Below are 21,102 nucleotides of genomic sequence, written 5' to 3'. Positions count from 1 at the left end.
AATTTTTTTCCCAAAATGGGGGTTTTCACGACGCGAAATTCCCAAAATTCCAGTGTGGCGTTTTCCCAAAATGGAGCGGAAAAAGCCTGGTTTACATACCGGTACTTGTGTCTAGAGGTACTTAACTGTGGTTGCACATATGTCAATGTTACATATGACTATGTACAAATGTATTATGTCTTAGATGTTTATGAATTCTTAAAAGGTAGTACATGTAGTTGCAGTAACTGTATAATGAGTGTCAGTGGTTCATTCTCATTAATTTATACTATGAAAATAAGGAATTCATTGTTATTTAAATAAGAAATTGTTGCTGTGTGTCTTTGGGTTTAATAAACTTACATAATTCAAACTATAAATAGTACATGTATTTGCATATTTTCACATTATGTTAATCTTGACATTTTCCATTTAAAAAATGTAGATATTTTTTGGAATAGTTGACACGCTTACAGCATAATACAATTATTCTGCAAGCACACTATCCCTTACTCTCATTGTATCAGTCCTCCTCATAGAATTGTGCCTTTAACAAAATACCTTCAAGAAGTGCTCAAAAGTTAATGTTTTTTAAATTTTGTGAAGTTGTAATTTATTTTATGTTATCCATGGCTTTTACACTGATCATTCTCATTATTTCCCTCCGGTGTTCGTTGGAAAATAGGTCATGTTTATTCAGTGCTTTCCACAGGATTTTTGTTAGGCGCCCCGGGGCTGATAGGGGTGGTTCGGGAGGGGTCTCGTTGGTTTTTTTGTTAATTTCATGTGTCAATTCACATTCTGTGGTGCATTTTAACTCAAAGAAAAACAGCGTCAAAAGACGTCATTTGGTGCACTATGACTCTTCAAGAAAATCCCCCAGTCATTTTTAAATATATATATTTTTTGTTATATTGTTAAATTGTTTTAAAACTTTTCCGCACATAGGTAATTATAGTAAAATCCCGACTCGAACGATTCCCCAATACATCCGTTTCAACCCGACTCTTTTACTGTATACTTTTCAAGTTTCTATTTGTTACCCAATAATCCTGTTTATTCTGTTTTTATAAATCACTTTCTGGTAAATATTTACGATAACATTCTGAATTATTTCTTTAACACAAACCTTGCCATTTTTCTATAGTATCAAATAAATTTTAATTGACGTTTTATAGATTTGATGAAATATTTCTCTGAACATGCGTCAATCCCCTGGCGTGTTGTGTGCTTGTTAAAACGCTTAATATACGCACAATACACATGACACAACGCAATCGCACATTCTCGGCCCTTTCCGTCAAACATCGGATAAGTACCTCGAAGGAGATAGTATGAATACACATTTCGGAAGCGGTATTGCGGTCTACCTACGCGGGCCTACGCGAATCAAAATTACATAGTAAAAACAAACATGGCCCGTTTTGCGAGTTGTTTACATTTTGCAAAGATGAAAATGGGGATTTTCTATGCTCTGAAGCCAGAGCAAGTACAAACTCTACAGGAATTATGGACGCCGTCGTTGTTATTGTTTTTGTTGTTGTAACATTCTTAGAATGGTATCACGTGGGCGGACTTCTTTCAACCCGTATTTCTCCCGAGTCCGATTATGATAATCTGCGAGGGGTACCGAATGGACACAACGTTGTACAGGATGCATAATTTTTAGCGCTCTTTTTTATTGAGAAAAATATTCGACACAAAATAAATTTGCACTGCTAATTTGAAGCAAGAGTATTTTAATGTTGCGCTAACATTTACATTCGGAAGTGCAGGTTTTTTTTCCCACTTTTTGGGAAGATAGCCCATGGCTTTGGAATTGGGAATTTTATCGGCATTTCATGAAATTGGGAAAATAAATTCATTAGCCTTTTTATTTCAAATGAAAAGTCCACTGATCCACTGATTAGGGAAATACTAAATTTGATATAACTCTGTATAATCATTCACATTTAAAAGAACAAAATCATATAATTCTTTGTTAGATGTAATTGAATTACAATTGAGATAAAATACACATTAGACACTTCTTTCCAAAAAAAAAGTTTGTTTGTTTTTTTTTGGAAAATTGGGACTTTTTTGCCACATTTTGGGAAAAAAGTATTCTTTTTGAGATTGGGAACATAGCCGAATTTCGGCTATAAAATTGAGCCAAAAAAAAACCTGGAAGTGTGTTTTGGATTAAAAATGCGTTAACATCGACTTACGGGAATGGGTTTCGGATTACAAATTTAATTATTGCCATTTGAGATTTCAACAAATATTAACAGTTGTGTTATGAATTCAACGATAATTTGTTAAATCACTTACGAGTCGAATAAATGTTTTGACAGAGTTATGCATGAAATTTACCTTGTCCACGAGGATTACGGCCGGTTGCCATCATCAGTCTTCTAAGTATCGATTATCGGACGAAACATTTACAAGTGTGCGTAATTAATTCAACATTTTTTTTAAGCGCGTTAAGTGTCGAATAAATGTCAGAAAAACCAGGCGAATCAGCAGGGCTTAACACTAAGGCATGTCAGAACGACATTCACTGCCTGTACCTTGGTCCAGGCTAGCCAATGTCCCAGGAACATGCCCGACCGGTCGTGTGTATTTTGGGCGGGATTATATGTTCTATATCAATAAACTGCGTTTTAAATAAGCTTTTCAAAGATGCAAAAATCTTAATACAGTACGATCAGATGACAATTAAATCCCAGAGTGAGTTCGGAGACAACAAACGGATCGTATCTCGAAATAGATTCGGAACCCCTGATTGCAATCAAAAAGAGGCCGACAATTCAGAAAATCCCCGGCTGTTTTCCTGGTAAAACACGTCAGTACCTATTTTTAAACGGAATGCCGCTAGACACGGTTTTTGATTGATTTCCTCGAAGTGATGTGTTTTCTCAATGAAAATACGTTTGAAACTAAAAGCCGGAATCGCCCAGGATCGTCCGGAATGATGAAGGTATAAAACTCGACATTAACACAAAGTAACTATAAAATTAATAGTTATTTATCAATTTTAAATAATTTTAATTTGTTGTCATTATGGAAAAGTTATTCCATCCTTTAGACGATTAATAAATCCATTTAGAGGAAGATAGAGACTTTATTTAGATTAGAAGTGTTTTGACAATATTTTTTACGCAATTCAATTAGCAAAACTAATATTAATGGTCGATCCCGGCTTTTAGTAGAGTTAACCCTGTACAATTGTTACAACTACTGTAACACGTTATTTTGCTAAGATTCCCTTACCATTTCTTGTAAGACGGTAACCCGGCAATTTATGTAAAAAAGGTTTTGACGTTCATGTCGTTGTTTAAGTTTGGCTTTACGGGTGGGGATGGGGGTTCCTCGAATAAGAAAAGAAAAGGGAAGGAGGAAAGTAAGAGAAAGTATGAGGAAATAAAAAACAAGAAAATTTCTCCAGAAATGGCGTGAAGATTACAAATAGATGTTTTAAATAGATGAATATTGAATTCAATAGCATTAGTAAGGCAAGCTAATAAGAATGATTTAACCATAATTGCGCATCTCCAAGCACAAGAAAATACAAGTTGAATGATACAAAAAAAAGGTTTTTATTTTACTTGGGTCAGGGCACATGAAAGATTGGTCAGGGCTAGTAGGTTCTGCATGATTTAAATGTTCTAAATGGATATGATGAAATATACATGTACTGGAATAAAATTGTTATCGCATAATTGTAACCGGGTGTTATTTGCACAACTTACTCGCTATCAGAAATTAATTGTTTACCACTTGCAATTAATTTCTCGTATTAATTATGAGTCATAGGTAACACTTGTTTACAGTAAAAAGGTGTGATGATGCCCGAAAACGTCTTTAATGTACTGTACTGTACTAGTTACCAGTTTTATATTATGTAAATGGTTTAACTTCTTGCTAATCAAGATGTAATAAACTCTTACTTCGTGCCCGACGTCAATAAAAAATAATTGTCGATAGTTAACCCAGCCCTCATAAGCATTCGCGTAACCGATTGGACGATGAACATCACAGTTTGAAGACTGGAAAGTTACCTAATACATCCTTGTCAGCATTTAAATGACTGTGTGATGTGGCTAGAATAATCGATACGCGCGCCTTATCAGTGGATTATCCATTACCCCATGTGGTGTTTATGGCGATAACTTGTGAAAGTAGGTACCGAGTGCTCTTTTAAAACAGGGAATATTGATACACTGATAGAGAAACCTTGATTTTGTTTGACAATTTCCACTTTCTTTTACTGAAAAATACACTGATCGGAAAATTTCAAGCGCCCCGGGGACTCTGATTTCGAAATTCAAGCGCCCCGGCGAGGGATTGTTAAATGGCCTGTGGAAAGCCCTGGTTTATTCCAGGGTGATGCTATGATTTTTAATTACGTTAGATGCAATTTGGTTAGTTTGTTTTTGGATTAATAGTAGCTTTATCAAATGATTTATATATTATTATATTATATGCCGCTTACAGTTGTGCATTTTTTAGTAAAATGTAAAAATATTTTAAGAACAACATGAGCAAGAGTTTCATTTTTCCATTAAGTTACTTTTTTTTAAACCAGCACATGTGAATAGTAACAAATCTGAGTAACCAATCAGAAGCGCCGATACTATGAGACAATACTGGGATCTAGTCTAGCCAGTATTTTGTCAAAACATTCAGTGTTATCCGCAAGTACTCACAGCCTGCAATTTCACCGGTTACTAACAATTTTGGCACTGGCTACTTTTCCCAAAATATAAATTCAAAACAGCTAAAAAAAATGCCTGTTTAAGTTCAAAGTCGCTGCATGGCTACTTTCAAAATAATACTGGCTACTCAAATTTTTATGAAGAACACTGTGACATTGCCGATTTAAATGCAGTTTTCGTTATTATGTCCAAGAATACACATTTACCTTTAGCTTGACACAGAACACATGCGTGTTTTTTTTATAATATAATTTATTTTTTCACTTCCAAAATTTGTATGTAATTCATTGGGAAGGCCGATAGTATGGATAGATAAATGATTATCACTTATGTTGTTTTAATTTACACATTAGGGATATATTTATGATTCTTTTTGTGTTTATGTATGCCAGAAAACAGATTATGTTGCTCATAATACAGATTTAAGTGCTACCAGGTGGCAAGTTTTCATGAAATTTTTTTTTGGGTGCTACTCCCAGTAACGAATCCAGGTCGTTTCGCCCTAATACATGTAAGCCCATGAGTCGTTTCACACTAGGTCATTTTCCCCTAATTCCTGGGTCGTTTGACCTTAGTTTATATATATATATATATATATATATATATATATAGCAATTTAAAAGGATTTATTTTTAGATTATCACAAGCTGAATTCATACTTCCTTTTGAACTTTAAAAACAATGTTTGGGGATAAGGTGATAATAAAAAGCACATAACTGGCAATCTTCTGTATTGTTTCCTTCAATGTTTACCATAGTATACAGCTTCAAGAGTAGACAAGAAAAAAATGTGTTTTATTCCATTCACTGCACATTTCTAAAGGATAAGAATGTGTTGAGTTACTAACAACAGCAACAAGACATTACAAATACGTGTAACACATCAGATATTCTTTTTTCTAATTATCTGAATACACAGTTGTCACAATTAGCGTCTTTTTCACATTTGTGGTAGGTTTATTTCAGGAGTAATACATGTAAAGTTGTGTCTAAGAGGTGTGAAAGGTGTTATATACAACGTATCCTACCGTAACCCAAATTCGACGACACCTTAATTCGACGATGTTCTATTTTTATCGATTTAAATTTAAATGGATGACTATTGTCTTGGAATCATTTCAAAAGTATTATAGCCGAGTTCAAAATTATTATTTTGTGCTACATAAGTTCTTTCATTATTTGCTAAATATTGCTTTATGTAACCGTTATATCGTCGAATTTGGGTCACACCGGGATACTTTAATTAATTATTCAATTAAAGATAATTGTTATGTTTATTAATCAGCTTTAATTGTAATTCAAACTAAAATAAGGGCAAAACAACCCTCTTGTAAGGGCGAAACGACCCAGAACGAAACGACTCAGAGTGACCAAGGGTGAACAGGTTTTAGGGCAAAACGACCCATAACACCAAGCAACCAGGAGGGTATGTAGCCCTGTAGTTGGATTATTGCATTCAATGTGCGCTAATCAAAAATACCTACCAACGGCCTGAGCATCATATGAATCTCCAAGAAGAATCTCTGGGGCTGAGTATGCTAATGATCCACATGATGTTTCTAATTTATTTCCTGGATTAAACATATTACTGAAGCCAAAGTCAGTTAATTTTACCACTTCTAATTTTTTAAAGAAAACTACATTTTCTGGTTTTAGATCACGATGCACTACATGGAGTCGATGACAGTATGAAATTGCTTCTACAATCTGTCTAAAATAATGTCTTGCTTTATTTTCTTCAATTCCGTTTTCATGTTTCATAATGTAGTCGTACATATCCCCTCCGTCACCTAGTTCCAAAATTAAGTACAGTTTTGTTTGGGTATCAATTACTTCATATAATCGCACTACATTTGGATGTTGCACTAGTTTCATGCATCGAACTTCCTGGAATAAGTGGGCCTTCGACACCTCGTCCAGTTTGTTCTTATCTATTACTTTAACTGCTACCTTTTCACCGGTAAATACATGTCTAGCAAGTTTTACAACCGCAAAATGGCCTTCTCCGATCGTTTCTTCCAGATCGTATAATCCAGCGATTTTTCCATCAAAATCACTTCTGAGCTTTCTGTGTGACATGATGACTTACTGCAGGTGAAGCTTAAGAACAGAGAGCTTAAAAAAACACAGATGGTTCTAATATTCCAACATTATTTGACGTTTCATGTTGCGTCTGACACTTCCCTTCCATGTTTTTCAATGTACACAAACCGTGTGCGCATCATTCTTGCGCATTATACTAGTCATGTGACTATTATTTGAATGAACGTACTTAGGTCATATTGTACACTACGAAAATAACAAAGTTCGTTCCATTTCAAATTATAAAAAATGAACAAATTATAAATATTTGCAACATTAGTTCGTCTGTTCGCATAAAACATTCCATTAAAATGACAATGTATCGTCACATACAAGCTATATATCTAGTGGATGAAAAGTGGGGTGGGGCGGGGTAGGCACATATATATGTTGTTACAATAATTTAATTTAGTTTAACAGTATATATGTATATTTCTATATATGTAGTACGCCTAACTATAGTACATCTGACTGTTTGTCACTTATATCAGCTTTTATAATTTATAAGAGCGTCTCTCTGTTTATAAAATTAGTAAAAAAAACTTCATTCTTGATTATTCTCAACGTATTTTGTCAAAATCTGCAGCATTAACAACTACATAATATTTTAATATCTCATAGAAATGATAATCGACGTGCACCAAGATTCGATTAAGTGCAATCATTTAACTGCTAATCTTAAACAAAACACGCAATAAATATGTATCCATTCATGGTATCATTTACGTCAACTATTCGCTCATTGACAGATTGACACGTTTATTTCGGCGTGAACCCATAAAATCAACTGAATAGATAATTTATGTATCCATTCACGATCACTGGTCAAGCTCTGAAGGTCCGAAGGTAGTGTCTTTATGCCTATTTAGAATCTCCATTTTATTTTTTTAAATCATCTTTTGATAGGGTAATTTTGATTGCATAGCAAACGTTCGTTATAATGTGTTTTGCTAATTCACTGATAATCAGTCAGTTGTAATGATTATAAATAATATGGTTTTATTTAATAAAACATAACTGATAATGATGATAAAAAAAGTACTGAAACTATTTTTTTAAATCGTTGACATACAATATATGTAACTCTTCCATGTTGGCAAGCACAATTAATATTCAGAAACTATAGACACAATTTTATTACGCTAAACAACAATGTGTAAAATAAGTTTATAAGTTGAGCTGTTGTGAGAAATTAAAATTATACAAGTGTCTCTGAAGGTATGTTGATAGTTAATTAAACGGGTTTCACCTTAACGAGATATACTATACCGGTAGTTTTTTTTTCATCTGCAGATATACGGCATTTTTTTTTAATTATTTCTTTCCATACACTTCACACAATCTCAATGTTTTCGAAACATATATACATATTTATATATAACCCGTTCTGGCTTCCTGTCGGCGATTACCAGAAGCTGACCCTGAATGCTGCAAGATGAAATTTACTGCGTTAAAAGAAGGCGAACACATATATTATAATTGCAGTTCAATAAACACTGGATGATTCATGCATGCCAAAAATGTTTTTAACTCTTTATACAATACACGAAAGTGAATTTTCTTAGTTTATCACAGCACAGCTACATAAAGAACAACACACATACAGGAATATTAGGAATCTTAAAGGAAAAAGTTATTCTTACTCTTATTTGGAAATGGACAAACATTTATGTCTATGTGTCTTATGAATATTTGCATAAAAAGTGGGATATCTCAACAATGAACACTACACCCTATACATTATACCGGTTCTCATTTATCTCGAAAATAATGCAGGTGTGTAGCCAATCTCGTGGGGAGGGGGATTTATCTCATATCAGCTAATACATTATTAGGGCGATTAATTAGGGTCCACTAGCGGAAAATTTCTCAGACTTCCATTGGCTTTTTAATAAGCGTAAAACCCGAGTAAGACAACCATGCTATAAACGCTCATTCATTCGTTCGCTCGTGAATTCAGGCGCTCGTTCGGTCGATCTCTTGGTCGCAGACCCACACAAAACCCATCCAAAGTCACTCACTCACTCGTTCTCTCGCGCGATCACTAACCCACTCATTCAATCCCTTGCTCGGGATTGAGTATTTGTATTATCTTCTATGCTCTTTCTTATGCGCTATTGAACTAATCTACATTAGCTTTTCAGAAGCGTTGACAACCCATTGTAGTTTCCACAGGTATAACACAATTTTCAGCTCTATCGTCAAAGGCGTATCGGTCTTGTTAAAAAATTGATGTTGTTCTTTTCAGTAATAGCTATATATTCTAGCACGGACTCTAGTCAATATACGTTCCGTGATTCTAGTCATAGAATTAACGTCAATCTGTGTTGCTGTTTTTTCAAGGATAATACCGATTATGTTAACGCTGTATTGAGAAACAAACACATAAAATCATGGGCGTCCGCAGGAATGATCCTGGGGGGTCAAGGGGGGTTCTCCCCCTTTGCCATATACAATTTTAAGAATATACCTATTTCTTCTCTCATTTGATCTTAGCGACTTTTCTCATATAGAATTGTCATCAGTCATCACTCATCATCTGAAGACATACATTATGTTTAACCCAAAATAACTGATATTATCGGTCATTTAGCACGATGAGACGAGTCATGTCATGGCTAAGATCCACCATGTCCGACGACAGGCTCTCAGGATTATGCATGATGCGCGTTCACAGGGATCGGATCAACACCGACAAGAATATGTTCATTCAAAAATCATCGAGAAATTCGGCAGAGACCCACGTCGCCTTCACTTCCTATTCAGGGACTAAATGAATGTTAATTGATTGACTTCTCCCCTCGATTTCGCAAGAATGAATCATGTTTAAAACAATGTTTTGAGAGTAAATAAATTGTACAATAATCGCATTCATGATTTGTTTACATGTACATGTAAATGGCAGTTTATGTTCGTGTGAAACTAACCAGGGGTCATTCTGAACCAAATTGTTCAATTCAGGAATCATAATTGTACACGTTTAGATTTTTCCATATTCAACTATCTTTTTCGCTCACCGATTTTCCAGGGGGGGGGGTGTGTGGTCAGCTGACCCCATTTCCCCCATATGCGAACGCCCATGCATAAATGTAACTTCACAAGACTCAAAGCCGCATGCGACCATAAACGTTTGTTAGAACTTCTGACGATATTTTGATCGTCTTTAGTTGGTACGAACATCACTCGGCTATTGCACAATCTACGGTCGCTGCATATTAGCCAACGTTTGAATTGAAGCATATTGAAGCATACGAAGAGCTTGAGGGTACATGCGTAACTTTGCTTTAGCGATGCATGTTCAAATTAAGTAATAATCACATTCACTTACAGTCAATGCAATCTGGTTGATGCAGAGACTTTAGGTAAATGCCACATACTACCATACTGCATAAGGCATGTTGCAATATTTTGAATAGAGAAATAAATGGAAATGGTTATTCGATCCCACTCAAACGGCGTCATAAACATTTAAGTACGTATCTATCACTACAGTACATGACCTCGTTCCATGCTTTCATTTTGAGAGTACGATGACACAGTTTAAAAATAAAATTGCGCGGGGGGTATTACAAGATAAATAAATAATGTGACAAACATAATAAGATGGAAATATAAAATCACTTGTCATTAAAATAAAAAAGGTCTATTTAATTTGTAGCTGTTTATGGAGCAATAACCAATCTGAACGCATCGGACAGTGGGCTACACCACACCTGATGTACGTAGGCGGCCGTCATATTGGATTTGGAACTACTTTAGAAAACAAGATGGAGGCCCCCTCGTTAAGAGGAAAAATTGAAATGTGTGTTTTAGCTCGTCTTTTTCAAGATAACATTCTTTAAGTACTAATTTAATGTAGATCTGTGAATTCCCACAACGTACTTTAAAACTTGTTAAAATTTAAAGATGCCATTACTGACATACTGATAGGAGTACTTATAATATTGACATCGAGTAGATTTAAAAATTAAATCGACTGTTTTTGTTATATTTTGTGAGATACGAGGATTGCTTACATAAACTTGATAAAGTATGAAACACATCACTCATTGTATGAGCATGGATGGCCGATTGATCCAAACGGTAGACTTTTACTCCATGGGGTCAATGGTTCGAGCCCATTTGAGGGTTACTTTATATTTTTATTCAATTTCATTCTTTTTTTATTGCAGCTTTTTAGATTCAATGTTTGCATTTATCAATATAGCATAGAGTCTATAATGACAAAAATAATTTGGGGAGTTCTTATGGTATAGTTAGGTTTTGTGACATTACAAGGATTGCTTATATGTTAATAAAGTATAAAATAAACCACTGACTATATGGGAGCACTGATGACCCATTTGTTTAAGCTTTTATCGTGTAAGTACCTGTTATCGAACAGCACCTATTACCGGACGCTTTGTTTTGGTTCTGTATGCACATGAGCAAAAGTGCGCATGACGTCACATTGATAAACAAATGGTCGCACATGAAGTCCATGACCTACTTGCCTACTTAGCTTGAAACAAAAGGGCCAAAAACAGGTTAAAGGGATGCATTTATTGTTATTAACACCGTTTTATGTGTTTTTTGCTATTACTTTTTGAATGCATTTATCAAAACTTGCATTTACACACCAAAAAGCATATTTCCGTTTGCAATTTTGATTGCATCAGACGCAGATTTTTTCGCCGAGTCCGGGTCACGTGATAGTCATGTGACTTTGTATAAACTGGAGTAGTATTTATGAAGTGTCGGGTAATAGGTCATGTTTACATCGGCCGCCATTTTGTTTTGTCTGCTATAGGTGACAATAACCAGGGAATCATTGTTATAAATTCTTGAAGGAAGTTTGCTGGAAAACTTAACAGATTAATCATTCAATGATTGAACTGTTAGTCATTTGTTAAAACAAAATGTTTTTGTCATTTTAAGTGTTTCAATTTTAAGGAAATTTAACGTAATTTATTAGGTGTTCGATAACTGGTTCGTCCACCATACTCCAAGGGTCAGTGGATCGAGCCCAGTTAAGGGAGATTTCCTTTCTTTTTTTTCTTTTTTTTATTGAGGTATTTTGCTAAAATGTTTACTTATCAATTTAAAGTATTTAATAACAAACTTCCATACATGTCTAATTTGTGAAAATGTCCCTTTGAAATTGCTAGTTTTCCTCTTACATGCCCTTGTATTTTAAGACAGAATACTTTCCTCTCCAGAGGAAAGAGGTATGGGTTTGAATCCCATCGGGGGCTTCAGAGGATGATTCATTTTGAGACAAATGTTAATATTTGCTTTAGTGTATCCCAAAATTAACCTAATATTAAATATATAACTGTGAAAGATAATTCAAAATAATGTTTGTTTCTATATACATTGTGATCCATGGACATGAACATTCAATTATGCAAGAAACATGTATGATTTGAGGGAAGAATAAGACAGCAAACTTAGAATGGACATTCATTTTAGATTGTTTAGTAACTAAAACTATAAATGTTGTAAAGCTTGTGTATGACGTCCTTGCTTCTGGACAGCAGAACAGTTTAGGCATAAATGATTACTCTTTTTCTTTAGAATCAACATTGATGCATTATTACCTAAGCAAAGTTGAGCTTTTTAAAAACTCTAATTGGGAACTGAATTTTTCATGTTCGTTGCTTGCAATTTACCAGTACTGAACATAATGTTACTCATAAATATCCAGGTTAATTTGTATAAGACCTCGTATCATATTTATATACATGTAAGCTACCCGGTTTACATTTATGATGATGACATTTTGTGTTTGGTTGTAAATTTACAGAGAAAATATACTACAGCCGCATGTCACCAGAGTTGTTAAAAGGGCATTTAGACAGTATTGTCCCTGACTTTTGCCCATTTTGACATATTCTTATAAACAAGAGGGCCACAATGGCCCTGTATCGCTCCACTGCTGAAAAAAGGCTGAAATAAATATTCTCGGCATGTGCAAATACTTAAATATAGGCCCTATTTAAGCACATGTACACTTTTGTGACCCCTGGGCTGGGCCAAATTTAACCCCAGGCGCATAATTTGAGCAAACATTGTAGAGGACTACTATACCTCACTACATACAAAATGTGGTAGCCCTAGGTCCTAGAGTTAAGGATAATCATATGTTAACAGTTTTCACAAAATAAGCAAGATATAAGCGTATATAATGTTCAATTTTGTGACCGCGGGTCAGGGTCAAATTTGACCCAAAAGGCATAATTTGAACCATCTTGGTAGAGGACTATAAGATGTTACTGCATACCAAATTTGTTAGCCGTAGTCTGAATGGTTTTCGACAAGAAGATTTTAAAAGATTTCACAAAATAGGCGCTTTATAAGCGTTTAATTAATTTTGTGACCCCCCGGGGCAGGGTCAAAGTTGACCCCAGATATATTATTTGAAAAAAATTTGGTAGAGGTATATTAGATGCAACTACATACCAAATTTGGTAGCCCTAGGCCCAATGGTTATGAACAAAAAGATTTTTAAAGTTTTCACAAAATAGGCCCCATATAAGCGTATGTTCAGTTTTGTGACCCCCCGGGCAGGGTCAAATTTGACCCAAGGGGCAAAATTTGAACAAACTAGGTAGAAAACTATAAGATGTCACTACATACCAAATTTGGTAGCCCTATGCCGTATAGTTAAGGACAAGAAGATATTTAAAGTTTTCACAAAATAGGCACTATGTTAGCATATATTTGATTTTGTGGCCACCAGGGCAGGGTCAAATTTGACCCCTGGGGCATAATTTGAAAATATTAAGTAGAGGACTATACAATGTCACTACATACCAAATTGTGTAGCTCTAGGCCTAATGGTTATGGACAAGAATATATTTGAAGTTTTCACAAAATAAGCACTTTATAAGCATTCAATTTTGTGACCCCCGGAGCAGTTTCAAATTTGACCCCAGGGGCATTATTTGAACAAACTAAAAGAGAACTATTACATGTCACTACATACCAAATTTGGTAGCCCTATGCCGTATAGTTAAGGACAAGAAGATATTTAAAGTTTTCACAAAATAGGCACTATGTTAGCATATATTTGATTTTGTGGCCACCAGGGCAGGGTCAAATTTGACCCCTGGGGCATAATTTGAAAATATTAAGTAGAGGACTATACAATGTCACTACATACCAAATTGTGTAGCTCTAGGCCTAATGGTTATGGACAAGAATATATTTGAAGTTTTCACAAAATAAGCACTTTATAAGCATTCAATTTTGTGACCCCGGAGCAGTTTCAAATTTGACCCCAGGGGCATTATTTGAACAAACTAAAAGAGAACTATTACATGTCACTACATACATAATTTGGTAGCCCTATGCCATACAGTTATGGACAAGATGTTTTTAAAGTTTTCACAAAATAGGCCATATATAAGCATATGTTCAATGTTGTGACCCTCGGCGCAGGGTCAAACTTGACTCAAGGGGCATAATTTGAACAAACTTGGTAGAGGACTATAAGATGTCATTACATACCAAATTTGGTAGCCCTAGGTCCAATGGCTATGGACAAGAATATATTTGAAGTTTTCACAAAATAAGCACTTTATAAGCTTATATTCAATTTTGTGACCCCCGGGGCAGTTTCAAATTTGACCCAGGGGCATTATTTGAACAAACTAAGAAGAGAACTATTACATGTCACTTCATACTAAATTTGGTAGCCCTATGCCATACAGTTATGGACAAGAAGTTTTTAAAGTTTTCACAAAATAGGCAGTATATAAGCATAATTATGTTCTATTTTGTGACCCTCGGGGCAAGGTCAAACTTGACCCCAGGGGCATAATTTGAACAAACTTGGTAGAGGACTATAAGATGTCACTACATACCAAATTTGGTAGCCCTAGGCCCAATAGATATGGACAAAAGATTTCACAAAGTAAGCACTTTATAAGCATATATTAAATTTTGTCACCCTCGGGACAGGGTCAAACTTGACCCCAGGGGCATAATTTAAACAAATTTGGTAGAGGACTATAAGATGCCACTACGTACCAAATTTGGTAGCCCTACGCCCAATGGTTATGGTCGAGATTTGTAAAGTTTTCACATAATAGACCCTATATACGCATATGTTAATTTTGTGACCCCCGGGGCAGTGTCAAATTTGACCCCAGGGGCATAATTTGAACAAATTTGGTAGAGGACTATAAGATGTCTCTACATAATGCCCCCTATTGCGCCGCTTTGAAGCCGTATATTTGACCTTTAAGGATAATCTTGACCTTTCAGTACTCAAAATGTGCAGCTCCATGAGATACACATGTATGCCAAGTTGCTATATTCAATATTGCAAAAGTTATAGGAAATGTTTAAGTTTTCGGACAAACAGTTAGCACATATAAGTTGGTTTTACAAATTCACTGAGTGTAAACATTGGGCACTTATATAGCTCAAAGTGACCGGGAAACAAATTCTTGTGTTCTGATTTACATACATGTATTTACACTTGCAAAATTCAAAGTTAAGAATGGTAATTGTTCTCTTATTGCCAACAACTGCATAAATCTTAACATTGTAAACTGGTTGTTTTGTCTTTATTACTACTTTTGTACATTCTTATCTATTGCCCTCTTTATATTAACTTTCAACATATATATTATATCCAGTAATTGTAGATATCATATGTTTTGTGACGTAAATGTGCAGGGTTCTTGTTACTTGTCACACCCATTTCCATTTCATAATGCCTTAACACTGATATAGGATATTAGTGATTTTTTTATTATTGTATTTATGTAAACTTATTCTCTATGCTGATGAAAGTGTCATCCTTTATTTTCACAAAGATCCTAGTATCATCAGTAGTGTTTTTTGTAAAGAACTTGAAAATTGTATTAAATGGTTAGTGGATAACAAACTGTCTTTACACCTTGGAAAAACTGAATGTATAGTGTTTTGTTCCAAAAGGATATCTAAACTTCATAATTTTAATGTATAATGTAATGATCACACTATTGTTTCTCAATCATCTGTTGAACACCTTGGTTCAATATTTGACACTGATCTTTCTGCTACATCTATTGTTAATAATATTATTAAAAAGGTGAACTCAAGAATAAGATTCTTCAGGGGCGTAGCTAGCATTTTTTTAGCTGTAGGCCCGAATATGTTACATAAAAACAGGGTGTGTGTGCGGGGTACCCCCCTGGAAATTGTTTAAATCCCATAACGCCTGTGGTGAGATTTAAAGCATATCTAGACAAATAATAAGGTAAGAAAATATAAGACTTTGGCCTGTATTTTTTTTTATATTTTATTTTTTTATCTCAATGTCAGAAAACTAAATTTTACTGTATTATCTTTATACCTAAAAACTAAATTTTAAAACAATATGGAACAGAGAAACATTTAAAATTGTAACACTCACTTATTCACAAGTCAAACCATGGGAATTCTTTCCAATAATACTGTCTGCATGTCTATATAGAAAGAAGTAGAGTTGATAATTGGAAGATATGTCCTTTGAACAAGACCAGAATCCATTGCCTGAGGATCATGTCAATATGAAATGCAGATTTCTTACACCTCACCACCTTCAGGGTCAACATTTTAATGCATTTTTCGAAGTTGAAGCAATTTTAATTTTTTCATGTTTCAAAAAAAATTGTAGGCCCGGGCCTGCTGTGCCTAATAGCAGCTACACCCTGTTCTTGTATAGACAAAACCACTGTTCAAATATGGAATTAAGAAAATTGTTATGTAACTCATTGGTTCAATGCCATTTTGACTATGCTAGCTCTTCATAGTACAATGGTATAAGTAAACAGTTAAAAAATAGACTACAAGTTGTACAGAATAAAGTTGTTAAATTTATTCATGGATATGACTCTAGAACATCTTTGAAAGTAAAAGATTTTAGAAGTATTGGTTGATTAAATGTTCAAAACAGAGTTAAGCAAATAACACTCAACCATGTTTATAAAATTGTTAACAAGAAATGTCCTTCTAACATGACCTTTTTTGTATAATAATATTAGTTTAGTATCTGATATACATAGTGATAACAGTAGACATAGTAAAGATAACTTTTATTTACCTTAATGTCCTCAAGTGAATGGTTTTACCAGCACTACTTTTAATTATAAACGATCAAAGACTGGAACTGTTTACCTGCTGATGTAAAAATCATTATAAAAGAATAAATATGAATTTGAAAACAGAGTGAAAACTTCTCTCACAGACATAATGATTGAAATTGAAAGAAGATGCTGATTTTATTTGTTACTAGTAGTCTTATTGTTTAAATTAATGTTTTATGTGATTGGTTTGTTATATATATAGTCCAACCTGCCCGAGCGACCGCCTGTTAATAGCGACCAACAGTCAATAACGACCACACCGATTTCCTCCCGAACGATTTCACTATATATTGAACCTGCGAATAAAGCCTACCTGTGAACAAAGACCAACGACCACCCTTTTACATTCCCAAATCTCCATTTTGATAGCTTACAACGACCACTGCAATCATAAAAATCAAGGATTTCGCAACTTTCAAAAAACAAAATGGCCACCAGGACGCTGCGTAGTCACGTGATACACATCTTACCAGTGGACTCGTCGGTCGCTATGGAGATATTGGCAAGTGACAGTTTATTGCACTCGATAGCAGTTGTTTGTTTATTTAACATGCATTGCTAATTGGTAGTCGCCTGCTTCTTTTATGCATTTGACAGTTTGTCAAAAGTGTAAAAATTTGCCTTTGTATTTCAGTGACTCGCGATTAATGTACTAATTGCCGAAAATATCAAAGACAAATTTGGGGCTTTCATAAACTCATTAAGGAAATTAACGGTTTCATATCATTTACGATGCCTATTAAAGACAAACATTTTGATTGTCATTCTCTGCTTTCAATTGCAATATTAATATATAATTGAGAGTTACACACTCTATGTGATATCATATATTGTCTTTTTTTCCCTTTCCTTCTCATATAATTGCATTTGCACATGCAACTTCACTCTACAATTGAGAGCTGTTAAATCAGGCTCTGGCATCCCTATTAATAAATGTTCTTAGATATAAACATATCTCTCTTATGATTAGATCTTGTTGTTTGGCGTTGAGTTTAAACTTTAAACATACACATAAAAATGGTACTTGACTATGCATGTAAACATATTGTGGCAATGTTCAACCACTTTGTGATCTGGAAAACCCTCAAATATTATTATATTGTTACACAAACATAATACACATCTGTGTATTCCTTTTTCTATAATTAATATATTAAATAGTCCTATTTGGATTCAAATTTTTAAACCACAGATCACAAAGTCTAAAGACTCCAACAAACCCATTGCAGTATATACTGAACAGTGGGTCTGGTAATGATGCTGCCACATACAACAGTATGTGTGTTTTCACCATCTTTACTTATAAAAATTGGGCTATTCTTTCTCTCTCTCTCCTCCTTAAAAAAACAATACAAAGAATAACATACAATAACAACATCATATGAATGATATAAATTAATAATAAGTACAGTAATGTAACAAAAACATAGTAATCTTTTTTGTATTAACTCATTCTTGTTCTTTCATTTATATTTTTGCATATCAACCATCATTGTTGACTTTTTCTTAAAAGTACAAAGTCAGCCGTGGGAAAATCTATTTTAAAACGGATTGACCTACTGGCAATCCTTAATAAGAAATTTCGGCCAATCAGCGCCATCGTTATATAAGCGCATCAACCAATTAAAACGCCGCTTTTTAACCGCGTTAGGCCTATTCACTGTATAGCACTGCGTCTTTTTAACGCTTCATATAAAGGTTATATATTTTTAAACCAATAGATTTTTATTAAGGCACCGCACCAACACTGCAAAGTTTTATATTTATACCAATGGTACAGCCCAGTAAAATCGGGCTGTCCATTTTATGGCCGTTTTCGGCTTTTTATGCAGAGTTCTATGTTAAGCAGTGTGCTCGGGCAATGGTTTTTAACCGAAGTCCCGAGGGTAAATAACCCCAATAGTCAGTTAGTGTCATTCTCTTCTTAAATTTCTCCGTAATAAGACGTTCATAGATTATAGAAAAGTAAATTGTCAGTTTAAGTTAACCATCATGGCTTCCAAGCGTAAGTTCTTGACGTTGGAAGAACGCGTTGAGGTCATTAGTTTGTGTTAGTGTTAGTGAAGCTGCTGAGTGCCATCAGAAGCTGCGCTCGTTTGCAGTTCTAAAAATGACTGCTTGCTGAACTCAATCATGGAAGCACAGGATGTGTTTATCAAATATAGGATGGACTCTAGTGTCAAGCAGAGTAAAATAAGTGATTTTTTAAGTGAGTGTTTTGATTTTGTGTGTGTCTTGAGTGGTGGGGGACAGGTGTCGTAGTGCTTATTGTGTTTTGTTGTTTCTACTGGTACGTTGAGTATCTGTCTGAAATCTTATTCTTGGATGTTTTCAGTCTTATATAAATATCAGATGTCATTTATTGTCCATTTTTGTCAACTTGACTGGTTGTGTAGTAGTGATTAATGTATTTCATGTATAAATGTTTGCTATGTTATGTGTATTTTGTACTTTGTTCTTTGAAGAAGTACATGTACATGTACGTATACATGTATGTCAATAGTTATTTATACAGTATATGATAAATTAAATAATTAATAAAAACATAAGGGAATAGAAATACAACATGTAATAAATATACAAATGTAAAACAAAACTGTGTTTTCAATCCTTTATTTCATTATACATGCATAAGTATTCAAACATTTAAACAATATAGCACATACATAGATAAGGTACCTGTTAAAAAAATACTAGAATATTTTGCAAAGTTTCGATCGACCCTGCGAATAAAGACCACCTGTGAACAAAGACCACAACGACCAAATCCCTTGAGTGGTCTTTATTGACAGGTTGGACTGTATATATATATATATATATATATATATATTACTGTTGTTCAAATAAGTCATCAATAGAGTATTTGTATGTACATTTAAATGTGATGACAAGATAGTAGTATACATTGTGTAACTAATGCTCTCTAATAATACATACTAATTACTATTTGATCTCAAGACTATAGTCTCAAGTTTAAATTAATGATATTTTTATGCGTATTAATGCCACCATTTTTGTACATTTTCCACCCATCTATAGGGTCCCATTGGAAATAAGTTGCAAACCTTTCATGGGACATCCTGTGGTATATATATCATGTCTTGATTTCAACATCTTGTAACTACTTGTTATTTCAGATCTCTGCTAAAAACATTTACTATTTACTTGTAACTGAATTTAAATGATTAACTTTGACTGTGATATTCAAAATGTGATATATCAATGCATTGTGATCCAAAACCTGTAATAATTGTTTTCCAATTATTAAATGTTGTAAATTGACTGTATTGTATGATCTGTACTTGTATGACATATATATACATATACATGAATAAATCAATATTTAGAAAAGTGTGACTGACACTGTTTCCAGACATATTACAGTTAAATTACTTCATGTCAGTAATGGCAGTCAGGGATGGAAAATATCTTTTTACAATTGTTGCCGGCACTGTCAACCATATTTAGTGTTTTTGTTTCCCATCTAAAGAGTACTGACCCAAAACCATGGGCATGCCTGTGATATGTATCTTAAAGATTCTTAAAAGATAAATAATATAAATTTTAACAACACCACTGCTCAGTTTTAACATTTCAAATACAGTATGTCTTATTTTGAGAGGCCATTCTGAATTGAGTTCATTTCCAAGGGCAAAGTTATGCCTTAATTTAATAATATTACCAAACTGAACATTGTAACAGGCTGTCCCTAATTTTAATGGCACTGGATTGTTTAAGGCTCTGAAAAGCTAGTTGCCTGGCCGGGATTATAACAACATCTGGAATTAAAATGCCTAGGATAAAATATAAACAATATCTGCCAGAAGTTCTGTATGGTTGCAATCATCAAATGTACAGAAATAATCGTTTTTCAAGTTCAATCAAGCCCCACTCATTCCATTCCATGAAACCTTTCGGGTGTCTCAATACTGATTATAGCCCCACTGAGGGCTGTATGGCTATGGTCCATATACAGTTTGTGACTGCCTGGCTGGTCACTATAATGCCATTGGGACCAACGTGGAGTTTACTATTTCTTATATTACATCCAAGAGTTTTCTCTGTACCACTGTACAGTGTTGTACAATTGTTTATGGTATAGAACATTAACATATTGATTAAATCTCAAAGTTTGTCTCCTGGAGCCGAACATCAGCAATGTTGAATATAATTTAAGAAATACTGATTCTCTTAAGTTTGAATAATGTTGATGTTTTCACTTCAATAAACAACTATTTTGCTTT

The 21,102-nt window shown here is 34.2% G+C and overlaps 1 protein-coding gene across 4 annotated transcripts in view; it reads right to left on the bottom strand.

Annotated features, from left to right (window-relative positions):
- Window positions 1–6,918, bottom strand: part of LOC127844795 (SNF-related serine/threonine-protein kinase-like) — a 59,042-nt gene extending 52,124 nt beyond the window's left edge. For 3 of the 4 annotated variants that reach the window (XM_052375284.1, XM_052375285.1, XM_052375286.1), the window contains exon 1: window positions 6,161–6,918. In XM_052375284.1, the coding sequence (XP_052231244.1) occupies window positions 6,161–6,755 (595 nt within the window). In that variant the 5' untranslated portion in view covers window positions 6,756–6,918. The remainder of the gene's footprint in view (window positions 1–6,160) is intronic. The other variant, XM_052375287.1, reaches the window with a different exon arrangement.
- Between the last annotated feature and the right edge of the window lie 14,184 nt (window positions 6,919–21,102).

The sequence above is a fragment of the Dreissena polymorpha genome, chromosome 9, assembly GCF_020536995.1.
Source record: "Dreissena polymorpha isolate Duluth1 chromosome 9, UMN_Dpol_1.0, whole genome shotgun sequence".
NCBI lineage: Eukaryota > Metazoa > Mollusca > Bivalvia > Myida > Dreissenidae > Dreissena > Dreissena polymorpha.
Note: the sequence above shows the minus strand (reverse complement) of the source record. Positions and strands in the feature narration are given on the sequence as shown.